This window comes from Brienomyrus brachyistius, chromosome 4, assembly GCF_023856365.1.
Source record: "Brienomyrus brachyistius isolate T26 chromosome 4, BBRACH_0.4, whole genome shotgun sequence".
NCBI classification, from domain to species: Eukaryota; Metazoa; Chordata; class Actinopteri; order Osteoglossiformes; family Mormyridae; genus Brienomyrus; species Brienomyrus brachyistius.
Window position 1 is genome coordinate 10,407,011 of NC_064536.1, and position 12,592 is coordinate 10,419,602.

The 12,592-nt window shown below is 46.2% G+C and overlaps 1 protein-coding gene and 1 long non-coding RNA gene across 3 annotated transcripts in view; one reads left to right on the top strand and one right to left on the bottom strand.

The window, feature by feature from the left end:
• The window catches only part of LOC125740251 (tripartite motif-containing protein 16-like), a 125,855-nt gene that overhangs the window by 94,931 nt on the left and 18,332 nt on the right, over positions 1 to 12,592 (top strand). For both annotated transcript variants that reach the window (XM_049011164.1, XM_049011163.1), the window contains exons 2-6: positions 4,281 to 4,884; positions 8,737 to 8,832; positions 9,400 to 9,633; positions 9,805 to 9,964; positions 10,497 to 10,556. In XM_049011164.1, coding sequence (XP_048867121.1) covers positions 4,294 to 4,884; positions 8,737 to 8,832; positions 9,400 to 9,633; positions 9,805 to 9,964; positions 10,497 to 10,556 — 1,141 coding nt within the window. In that variant the 5' untranslated portion in view covers positions 4,281 to 4,293. The remainder of the gene's footprint in view (positions 1 to 4,280; positions 4,885 to 8,736; positions 8,833 to 9,399; positions 9,634 to 9,804; positions 9,965 to 10,496; positions 10,557 to 12,592) is intronic.
• LOC125740255 (uncharacterized) overlaps positions 1 to 12,592 on the bottom strand; it is a 102,718-nt gene that overhangs the window by 88,138 nt on the left and 1,988 nt on the right. The window lies entirely within an intron of this gene.

Consider the following 12,592-nt stretch of genomic DNA (forward strand, 5'->3'; position numbering starts at 1 on the left):
CGCAAGACAAGGCAGCGTTACTGTCACTGTGTAAATACAATGAGATCTCTTTGGAGCAAGCCTGTCGATACCATGTTAAGTGTAAAACCACAAGTAAAATACCTTGTAAAACAAAAGAAATATAGATGGTGCTGAACCATGCTGAACAGTGGAGTCATAACAGAGGCTGTGCGTTGTGTTCAGTCACCTTTCACTGTAAATCACACATGGGTTCACAATCTTTTGTGTCTGCTCTGAATCCCTCAGGGCTGGGGTGAAAACTCCATCCACACTAACATGGTGCTAAGAGGTATTGGGTATATTGTGTAGACATGATTCTATCCTTATTGGAAGCAATTTCTTTTATTGATTTAAATAAGTTTTAAAAAAGTTTTTCAAAATACAAGGATAGCTCATTGTATCCAATGGGATGGGCTAAGCTTGCAGTTTTGCAGTGTTGATCTGCTACCACCTTCTGGGAAAACAATGAACTGATTTTCAGATTAAGAACATGTATGGTTTCTGGTATCAGGTGAGAACCGTTCATACTGCGAACCTATGCTTATGGGTTTGGGTTAAGCTTGGGTCTAGAGCTCAGGGTACTTCCAGGCTTGGAGGCCAAGGGTAAGGTCTCTCTTTCCCCATGTAAGCATTTAATGATGATCCAGCACCAGGGCTTGGGTAAGTCACCATGACTTAGGAACCTCATTCCCCAGGTAAAGGATGAACGATGTCCATCCAGCCCGGGGATTCTGGTGAACCTCTCCTTACGCTGGAAGCCTCCTCCCTCAGGTAAGGGTTTAAGAATCTCGCGGTACTTCCATTGAGCCTTGGGGTTCTGGAGAAAAATCCCAGGGCCATCCAACTGTAGCAGTGTGGAATTTTGCGGGTAGGACTTGTTGATTATTTCCGGTAAGTGTGTGTGGGGACCCCTAGTGTGTGGAGGCGTCATTGGCGTTTCCCGGTCCGGTAACTCCCCTTCCGCACCGCAGTGGTCTGCCGTGGTACGCTGGCATGCTGGCTGAGGTTCACACTTATTCTGTGTCTTGGTGGGAGGTTTTGCTATTTTAATTAGCGTTAATCCTCTGCTTGATTTTAATGGCTAATGGTAATAGTTTATATTGCCATGTTTCTCTGCGTGTCTGTGTTGCAGCTCCAGTGGTTCCAGTGACTAGGCCTATAGCTACTTGTCAGTTGCTTTACTTAACGTGTTTTAATTGTAGTTACGGTTGTTCCCAGGATTACAGTTTCAGTTGCTCGTCTGCTTCAGTTTATGCCTCTTCAAGCAGGTTTGTCAGACACCTTTTATCTAAACCAAATTGTTTAATTTTTTTTTAGCGATTCATTGTGTTTATTTCACTGCAGGCAACATAAAATACCTTGAACCTGCACTGTGGCTCCTGTTTTGCCTACGTCAGTTTTTCTTTTCCGTCAGTCTTGTCTTGTCCTCGGCCGGTCCGATGTTGCCCAACAACTGATGCTTGAAGCTCCTGGTCCTCGGTGGGACATCGGCGATGTGCTGGGAGCCCTGGAACGCGCTAAGGATCGCCGCACCTTTTCCTGCTTTCTGGAGCTGTTTCATTCCCTAGTTCTGCGACTTAACAGACTTTGGGCCGCCCTTTCTTTCTGTTTGGGACTGATACAGAGTGACGGCCTGTATTCTGTTACTCATTGTTTGCCCTCTTCATAGTTTTCAACACTCTGATTCTTGGTTAGATTGGGGTATTTTCTTTTTGTTTTCCATTTGTTTGTATACCAGTGGCTGCCACGATTGATCTGGCTGAGTAAGATTTGATTGGTCTGGGGTGGTGGTGTTCACACTTTCACCGTGTGCAGTATATTTGTGTGGGAATCAGTGTGGTGGGGCTCAGGTGTGTGTGTGTGTGTGTGTGTGTGTGTTAGTTTAGGGGACTCCATTCCCGCTTTTGATCGACTTCCCCGGACACCTGTTTCTTGCTTGGGTTTTGTCAGCCGGTGGCCAAAGGCTGGTTGCTGGTTTAGTTTTTAAGGTTGTTGATGCTAAAGTGCTTTTCTTGTTTCTTTGTTTTATATTTTCAACAAACTGTTAATAGTACAAACACGTCTCCAGCTCCATTCAGTAAATGAACTTGTGTGCTCTTAATTTAGAGTAATTTTTCCTGTGGTGAAATTCCCCAGGTGGTGAAGTCGTGTCCTTGTACTACTCACCGCTCTCTGCCACAAACACTTTACCCTAAACCTAAGCCTAACCTAACCCTAACCATAGCTCCAAACGTCATGTCCTGCCATCTCCCTGACGTGACTCTAATAAGCCATGCCTGCTGCTCGTTGGTCTCACGTATCATTCCATCCCTCATGTTAAACACTCCCAGCTGCCTCCAGTCTGTTCCCTTGTTATTCCTGTATAAGTGCTTCCTGGCCCTGTGTTCCCCATTGATGTGGTGCCCTCCATGTTGCCCGTTCCCTAGCCTCCCATCTTGATCCCAGTAAATCCCAGTTTATTGTCTGACATCACCTGCTCCCAGAGTCGTTCATCCTGGCACCCAACAGACTGACGGAACTCGACAAGCCCCAGTAGATTCCCCAGGTCCCTACAGCCAATCACTGCTGCTTGTGTCAAGCATACCTAATGTCGCTGGTTCAGGCCGCAGTACATCTTTCCCCAGAGAGAATGGTCCATCTCTGACAGAGGCCATAGCCGCCCTGTCCCCGGACTCCCAGGTGGAGGGTGTGACAGCTATAGCAGAGATCCTCAGGGCCTGCTGGAATGGAGTGAGTGTGCTGAACCCCGCAGAGGTGGGGTGCTCTGGAGAAAAGGAGCCCGCCGACTACATGTCGTTTACCGTAGGGCGACCTGCGTCCTCATTGTCACTTGAAGTCTGACAACATGATGCTTCTCCGGGATTTACTGTGGTCCCCCTGCTCGCTGCGGATGTGACCGCTGGCTGCCCAAAGCTCTCCAACACAGAAGAACAGGCTTCACTCCTAGTTCTATAGTTGTCAGAGTGCTGGACCACAGTAGAGGTCAGACTTTGCTTCACCATGGTTTTATTGGAAGTCTGCACACAATACAGATGTTTCCTACCATCCTTTGTTCCAATTAAATGTGGAAACGTTTTGTCAGCTGGCTGGACAAGACACTACTGCCTCTTTTAATAGTACACATAGTAGTGAGCAGTGGTGACTTAATGGTTAGGGAAGCGCACTCGTGATTGAAAAACACTGCATCTACAGCATCTGGCCCAGGAGAGCCAGCCGTTGCAGTCGTTACAGCCGCACTTAAGGCACCCGGCCCAGAGAGGGCAGCCCAGGCCGCACCCACAGTGTCCAACACAAGTGAGGCCTTGGTTGCCTCTAGGCTTCTCATAGAATCTGACACGGTTTCCTGGTAACCAGCCGACACCTGCCACACTGCTCCATCATGTCCGGCCAACGTCCACCTCTCTGTCCCCTGATGCCTGGCCAGCACCCACCTCAATGTCCCCAGACGTCCAGCCGGCGCCCACCTCATCTCCTGACGGCCTGCTGGTGCCCCATTTCTATCCTGACGTCCCACCGGCACATGCCTGCAGGCTGCTCCCCAGTTCCTGGGGATGGCGGAAGCTGGTCCATTAACTTTTGGCTTAAATATGAGACTTTAACTTAATAGTGTTCAATGAATGTTTAGAATAAATTTTCATTATTAGAGTATGGAATTATTTTGGATGATAAAAATTATCACTCTGAATCTGGTCACCTGACTCTCCTTCCTGACACAAATAGAATCCCAGCACAAACACACAGAAAGAAAAGGAAGAAATGACATATATGTGCTACACCCTTTATTTTCATGAATATTATATATAGAAGAATGTAAAAAACAAATCTGTGCATTGACAGCACTTGTCAAAGCTTGTTCTCTCTAATCCTGACACAGTCTGTCTATAACTGTATATCCCTGCATGTTTCACCTGAAACCACATGATCCCAAACATGTTTCTAAATAGACACAGAAATTCATTCTCAGTAGATCTGCTCTCTTATACCTTTATACCTATTTTCTATCCACTGTACAAAATCAAAGAGTAGGATTATAGTTTGTTTACAGAAAAACAATGTCAGTAACTGTTATTCTCATAAAAGAAAAATAAATGTTCGCTTTGGGTACAGTTTGTATAATGTACTATTTTGTTCATAAACTCCAGCTCCAGTGTTTGCCCAGTCTGCTCTTCTCAGTCTGGCCTCAGTCCAAAACCACACCTGCTGCAGCCTGAGAAGCAGGAAGTTCCTCCCACTGTCACACACAGACGACTGTGAGAGAAAACGAAACTGAATCCTATCAGTGTTCGTGGTAAAATGGCAGAAGCCAGAGTTGCAGTGGATGTAAACGAGTTCAGCTGTGCAGTCTGTCTGGATCTACTAAAGGATCCAGTGGCTATTCCCTGTGGACACAGTTACTGTATGAGCTGCATAAAGAGCTGCTGGGATCAGGAGGATTATGCTGGAGTTTACAGCTGCCCCCAGTGCAGAGAGACCTTCACGCACAGGCCTGCTCTGAAAAGAAACACGATACTGGCTGAAGTGGTGGAGAAACTGAAGAAAACTGGACTACAAGCAGCTACTCCTGCTGACCAGTATGCTGGACCTGGAGATGTGGAGTGTGACATCTGTACTGGGAGAAAACACAAAGCTGTCAAGTCCTGCCTGGTGTGTCTGGCCTCCTACTGTGAAACTGACCTGCAGCTTCACAATAAACTCCACCATGCAAAACAGCACAAGCTCATTGATGCCACCGGCCATCTGAAGGACAAGGTCTGTTCCCACCATGACAAACCCCTGGAGGTCTACTGCCGTACCGACCAGCAGTGTATCTGTTATCTCTGTACGATGGACGAACACAGAGGCCATGATACAGTCTCAGCTGCTGCAGGAAGGGCGGAAATACAGGTCAGGCCACAAGTGCTCTTATATAAATATAAAGTTAATTTTAAATAAATGGATTTTGTCTTAACACATGTTAGTGTGATTGCTATGAAACACTCAGAACAAGTCTGGTTCGGTAAAGTTGTCATGACCTGCTTGTTTGGTTACTAGCTTGTTGGATTTAAGGTAGTCTGGGAAAAATGTAAGTGAACGAATATGAAGTCCATTTAAACTGTGGTACCTTAAATCCAACAAGTTACCCCGACAAGCCAGTAACCCAGCTTCGTAGTACAGGCCACTGAAGTCAGAGGAATCTACACAACCCTGACCTCCGAATTCAAGATGGCCATGCCCTTTATCAACAGATGTTAAAAGATGTTAAAGCACTTATATCTTATTTTTAGCTCATTAAATCAGTCATACACATCGTACTGTATAGCTGCTATCTGTGGACGTATTGCTATGGTGTTTTTGTGAGCATAATATCATGTAATGTGTTGTTACCAACTGATTTTGCTAACAATGGCTAACAATTAGCCAGGCTGGAAATGGGGCCCGTTTCAGTCAGCTTGCTCTCACCTACAGAGTGCCAGTTGGGGGGGGGGGGGGGGGGGTTAAGAGAATTTCCCCAAAGGGATCAGTGAAAGGGTCAATTATTGTTACTATTACAACACCTTGAGTCAAAGGCTCTGGTCCACATCCATGTTAACTCCATCTTAACATCCATCCACTCTCTTCACATCCATCTTAACCATCCACTTGTAACTGGATCTCACTTTCTGCAGTAATTTAAATCAGCACGTAAATAACGTCCGTATGCAGAATCTGCTGAACATTAACGGAAGGACAAGAAGAAATCAGAAGCTATTAGTACATTTTAGGGTAACAAAACCCCCTAAGATGTTTGTATGGAACACCATGATACTCAAAATACAACAAATAAGTATATCAAAAAATAAATAAAATGATAAATATTTCAATAATGTGTCCTTTTATTTTTAAGTTATTTCATGAAAGTTATTATATTTCATAATAACACTTGTCTTCTATGTGTAATTTTTTAATTGTACAATTTACATATTTTATCAAATTTCATAATAATGTTGCAATTTTCATTAGACAATCATTATTATAAAATATTATTTTCACAATAAAGTTTAACTTTTCACATTATCCACATGCATATTTATACTGCATCAAGAGGTTTTTGCAGGATTGGCACTGCAGCCAATGGATAAAACTCATACTGTTCCATTGGGACTGGTGTGGTGCTGAGGTGTCACCCACTGCACGGCTGCACTCAGGTTCTCATCCCTGAGGTGGTTCGTCGTGTGGTGGGTGCGGTAAGGCACTGTATTCAGTGTGTGCTCCTTACCTCCGTACCTTACCTTACCTTACCTTACCTGCATCAACACAGTACAAATGTACATGTTAAAAAAGGTCTTTCGGTACTAAGATATACGTAGATTAATACTTTTCTATTCAAGGTTAAAGGGTTCAGCCTTTAAAGCATTGTGTTGGTTGCCATAGGATAATATTTTGGCTTTTAATGATAACCAGTGAAGCTCAAAATTTATGAAAATATTAACAAAGAGGTTCATTGTTTTGTCTGATATGCTGAATTATATGTCTGACTTGGAACAAGTGAAGTAAAAGTAGTCATGGCTGGAGTGGGACTGAATTTTTAACCAGGAATTCAAGCCCCCAGACAGCCCAATATAAAGCTATATAAACAATGACACTGTTATTATATGTTTCTATTCACACATCCATTTTCTAGGCTACTGAACACACATTCTTACCTACATGCTTTAATTTTACATTATTGTAAATTTTTACCGGCATATTTCACTAATATTAATAACGCGTGGAGCAGCTTTGACATAAATAATGAATCTTCGTCTCAGTGCCTGTCCTTGTGTCTCTTCCCCGTGTGACCAGCAGCCATCGCTGTCCATCCCCTTTGTCCTCTCATCGTCTTTGGCCCTGGTGTGTTCTTCCTTTTCCCCACATGGCTGCATTTGGCTCAATGGGATGAGTGTGTGACATAGAGGCCGGGACCAGCTGATCATGGGTTTGAGGCAGGTCAGGAACCAACCTCACCTCTTTCATTTAATTACTGGTTTTCTATTCTTCCCAGTGTTTATTAGTTCTCTGTTCTGCCTGTGAAGCTTGTGCCTTGTTTTATTGTGTATGTTTATTATGTACTTTCTAAGTATTGAATTCCTTGTGTGTGTTTCTTACTTTCAGTGTTTGTGGGAGTTTTCCTAGTCTTGTGTTCATTAATATAAGTTACTGCACTTGTTGCCTGTTTTCCCTGCACTGTTCTTATTGGTTAATTGTCTTATGTGTCACATCTGTCTCCTTGTTAGTTCGGTACAGCAGCCTGAGCATTAGATTGGCTACAGAAATCTGCAGTTTTATATCTTGGACCCAGCAGTGTGGCCAGTGTCATTATGCTATGTGAGCTCTGTCTTCAGAGTGACCAATGCAGCTCCAACTAGCTCTCCTTGATTATGTGATCACTGCAGCACTGAATAGGTGATATTCCAGTTGGTTTCCACTTCTGTAATCATTCTCAGAGTGGGGCTGCCCATCTGCTGCTGGATTTGACAAAGCCTTTCTCTAGCAGTTTACTGGTTCTGAAGTAGGTCACGCAGAATCTGTCTTACCTTGGATCCGATATCGTCAGGTACTTGTGTCTCATCCACAGCCAAATTCAGTGCATGTACAATGCAGGTTGTGTGTCTGACACAGACAATCACATTTTGTGCAGCGTCAGTGTGAGCCATCAGACTTTATTCTGTATTCCCCACTCCTCCATCAGGCTGCCTCGACTGCAGCCATGTTTTCTGCAGAATGAGACTCTGGGAATTTTCCTGCTCCCAATAATACAGTCGACAGCTCAGTCTTATCATTTATTATGTATTCATACAATTAAACTGAACCTTGGACACAATTATAATTGACTAATTATCATTATTCATCCATCCATTTTCCAATCTGCTTATTCTTCTGGGTCGTGGGGCTCAAGGGCCCATGGACATATGACTGTTCTGCTGAGGCGGGGGCTCAAACCAGAGATCTTCCAGTCATGGGCACAGATATTTAGCCCTCTGAGCCACTCACCGCCCCCTTTATTATTATTATTATTACTATTATTATTGTTATTATTATTAATAAATTATTGAATTATTGAAATAAATTATTAAATTATTATGATGATTAAAACCTGTGCTGCAGTGCGTGTGCGTATTGGACAACAGTCCAATATTAAACCAACTTCCCAGCAGATTCAAAGTTTTCAGTATCGCAGGAGAAAAGATGCATTATTGTTGTTCACAGTGCAGTTTACTACAGTGGCCCATTCTCAACTGACATGCGATCTGACATCAATCAAATAGGCCTTCAGTTGAGTAGGCGGTCCTGCAGTGCAGCCCAGGACACATTCGCCTTCACATTGCTATAAGAATGTGGCCATATGCAGCCCAGACCACCTCCCAATGTGGGTTGAGTGATTGGATCTCAATGTATCTACAATGTGTCCTGGGTAATTAGCGCTGTCCACTTGTGATTGGATCACCCAGGACGCATGTTAATACCAGGTGGAAACAGGACCAAAGGGTCTATGTCCATTGTATCCTACCTACAGTCAATGAATCATTTACGAATATCCATCCATCCATCTATCTATCCATCCATCCATCCAGCCATCCATCCATCTCCTAACCGGTAATCCAGGTCAGGGGGAGTGCCTGGATCCTTTCCCAGGCAGCTTAGGGCCCAAGGCTGGGGTCCACCCTGGGCAGGATGATTGATGAATGTGATCTCAGCTAATGAAACAAACTTGCTTTGGCATCTTTTTCCTATCTATAGAAACAAATGGGTGAAATACAGAGAAAATTTCAGCAGAGAATTCAGATGAGAGAGAAGGAGCTGCAGGAGCTGAGAGAGGCTGTGGGCTCATTCACAGTGAGTATGAACCTGAGGAGAAGATAACAGCTGACTTGTGATCATATTGAATCTTCTCTCAGATTCAACAGATTGCAGATTTACAGACTTGTGCGGATTAATCAAATTAATGCTGCTGTGGGTTATTCTGGGTCAGTGGGATAAAGTTGCTAGATTACAGAGTTTAACCAAGTGTTGCAGCAGTAGTAGCTTATTTATTTAAAAAAATACCATAAATGGCCCATTTGAGAAAAATGCAACTTTTCACAACCCAGCGTAATGCAAATAAACACAGAAAAAGTCACCTATTAAACTGAGACCTAATGGTGACAACCAACCTGCCCCATACAGCCACCAGTCTCTGCCAAATCCCTGCAGCTGACAATGTTTGAGCTTAATGAGTGATCATTTCCAATCAGTGCTGGCTGGGTTTCAGTACCTGAGGCGTCCAGCATGGTGATGCTCCAAACCCCAGCCCTGTGCTGTTTTTATACCTCCTGTTGGCTCACATCGCTATTGTACAATGAGGCTCTCTGGAGTCTCAAAAGGGGCCAATTTACTGTCCTCTGCTCCCTGTGTCACCAACAGAGCTCAGCACACTCAGCAGTGAAGGACAGCGAGAGGATCTTCACTGAGATGATCAGCTCCATTGAGAGAAGACGCTCTGAGGTGACAAAACTGATCAAAGATCAGGAGAAGGCTGCAGTGAGTCAGGCTGAAGGAGACATGGAGAGACTGAAGCAGGAGATCGATAAACTGAAGAGGAGACACTCTGAGCTGGAGCAGCTTTCACACACAGAGGATCTCATCCATTTCCTCCAGGTAACAGAACAGCTACTTTGGCAATAAGAAAACCAGAGTATTCAAATGAATGCATATTGTCATTTGTATTTCAACTAGTCTGTCATTGGTCAGATATTAATGGTCCTGTTAATTAGATTGCAATACACATTTGTGTTGATGAAGCTGTTTAATCAGACTGTGTGTCTGTAGAGGCGCCAGGCTCTTCCTGTCACTCCTGAAGCTGGATTTGGACCCAGAATCTCTGTCAGTCCAAGACCTGATTTTGGGAATTTGAGGAAGGCGGTTTCTGAACTGAAAGATCAACTGGAGAATGTTTGCAGAATGAAAATGGCAGAGATCCATCACCCAGGTTAATACATTTTCTAGTCTGTTCATGTTAATATAGACCAGGGCTGGCCAATCATGGCTGTCTGTGGGGTTTTGCTGGATTACGAATCAGAGGACTGGATGAAGGGTTTCATACCTGACATTGAACAGCTGACCTAAAGGTTACCCAAAGCTGCGTACTCATTGGCACTTTGCGGGTAAGATTGGCCACCCCTGATGTGGACCATGCAGAGAGAGTATGCTGTACAGTCAGCCTCACATTTGTGTGACCAAGTCAGTTTGTTTTCAATAAGTTTAAATCTTTGTGATAACTGGTGAAAGAGCTTCACATTCTACTGGCTGCAAAATCACATAAGACATGTTTCTTCTACATCATAGAAACCAAAAATCTGTATTATGTGTAACTTACCATGATTTGCAGTTTGTTAAAATGCCTGTTATTGTCCCTCATAATGATAATACCCCACTGCTGTTATCTCCACAGTGAGTGAAGTCCATCTCCCACAAGTAAATTCCATTTACTCACAACCCTGTTTCTCTCTGTCTCCTTCTAGTTACCAAAGACACCGTCCTACCGGTATTAGTGCCCAGGACCAGATCAGAATTCTTACACTGTGAGTCTGTTCACACACACGCTTCTCTCTCCCTGTATGAGGTGGAGTGTGTTTTATTGTGTTTTATTATGTTTTATTGTGTTTTATTGTGTTTTATTGTGTTTCATTTTCTTCTGCTAGTGGAGCTTCTCTTTCTCTCTCCCGCTGCCTCCTGGTCTTTCACATTTACATGAGCTTTTTATCTCAGTGGACTTTGAATCCAGTTGCTAAGTAAGGCAAGTTTATTCAGGGTGTGTTTCCACTGCACCAGCTACGATACTTTTGGTTCTTTCCCTTTTCCATTGACTTCTGGTCAACTACCAGTACCAGAATTTCCAGTACCAAAAGTATCATTGTATTGTGATCGCCGGGTAGATGGGCAGGCAGGCAGCGGGTAAGGATGAAGCTGGTAGGCAGCGGGTAAGGACGAGGCTGGCAGGCAGCGGGTAAGGACGAGGCTGGCAGGCAGCGGGTAAGGACGAGGCTGCAAGGCAGTGGGTAAGGAGGAGGCTGGCAGACACCGGGTAAGGGCGAGGCTGGCAGGCAGTGGGTAAGGACGAGGCTGCAAGGCAGTGGGTAAGGAGGAGGCTGGCAGACAGCGGGTAAGGACGAGGCTGGCAGGCAGCGGGTAAGGACGAGGCTGGCAGGCAGCGGGTAAGGGCGAGGCTGGCAGGCAAGAGTGCAGGATATGTGGTTTTATTGAAGGGAACGGAAAGACAGGGCAAACGGCGACAAACTAACATTAATGACAGATCTGGGGAAACTGACTTGAACGCGGACTGAAATACACAAGACAAGCCGAAAATAAGCGGAAACAGGTGATCACAATCAAGGAAGCACACGTGGGTGGTTAGGGGGTGTGGCACACACGAGGACTGGAGGACACGCAGGTAATGACACATTGCAGCTGCTGTACTTTTTCCGTACTTCGGAACTTTGGTGAGGGACTTACAAACACGATTATTGTCAGTTTAAAAGACAATTTTAAAAAGTCTAAAAGCCCAAAAAACAAATAAACAGTTAACTAAAAAGAAGTGACATTGTAGAGGCAGCGTATGACGAAACTCCTGCTGATTTAATTTATTGAAAAGCTGCAGCAAACAATAACGTTTTAAGCCCTGATTATTGTCATGCCCTGCTCGTCGGCTCCTCCTGTGTGCCACGCCCCCTGCCTACCCACGTGTGTTTCCCGGATTGTACCCAGCTGTGTCTGATTATTTTCAATCAGTCCTGTGTATTTCAGTCCGTGTCTTACCCGAGTCCTGTGTCCGTCATTGATGTTCATTGGTGTTTGTTTGCGTGAGATCCCCGTATTCCCGTGCAGCCGCCTTCGCTTGCGCAGCCGCCGGCGGCAGCCGCCTTCGCAGCCACCTGCAGCTCCCGGGCCGGCGCCCCCACTGCAGCCACCTCCTGTTCCTGACCGCGCTCCAAGTCCTGACCGCGCTCCAAGTCCTGACCGCGCTCCAAGTCCTGACCGCACTCCTCTCCCTTCTCCCCCTGTGACGGTTTCTCCCTCGCCCCGGCGAACTCGACCCCGACCTGGGGTTATGTCTGTGTCCCGTAAAGGGAGGGGACACAGACGCAGGGCTGGGGTCCCGCCCGCCCTGCCCCCTGGCTCGCCCTGCCTCGCCTTGCTGGGGCTCGGTTGGCGCCTGCGGGTCCTGGCCCTCCGGGTCGGCTGTCGCCTGCGGGTCCCTCTCCGGTGCCTCGTCGCCCTGCCTCGCTCCCCCCTCCGGTGCCTGGTCGGTCGCCTGGGGGTTCCCCGACGGCGGCTCCTCGGTCGCCTGCGGGGCCCCTACCTGCGGCCCGTCGGAGGACGTCGCCGCCTGCTGCGGCTCCCCCCCTCGCCTTGCCTTCGCCCTGGCCCCTTCCAGCTCCCTCGTCCCCTTCCCTGGTGCTCCCTCCTGCTCCCTCCCTGGCCCCTCCGCGGGTCCCTCGCCCTGTCTCCTCTGCCCCTCCGAGGTCCCCTCCGGCTCCGGCCTCCCGGCCGCCTGCGGCCCCTCCGGCTGCCTCCCGTCGCCCGCTGGGGCTCCCACGGGCTCCCCTTTGTTCCCCCG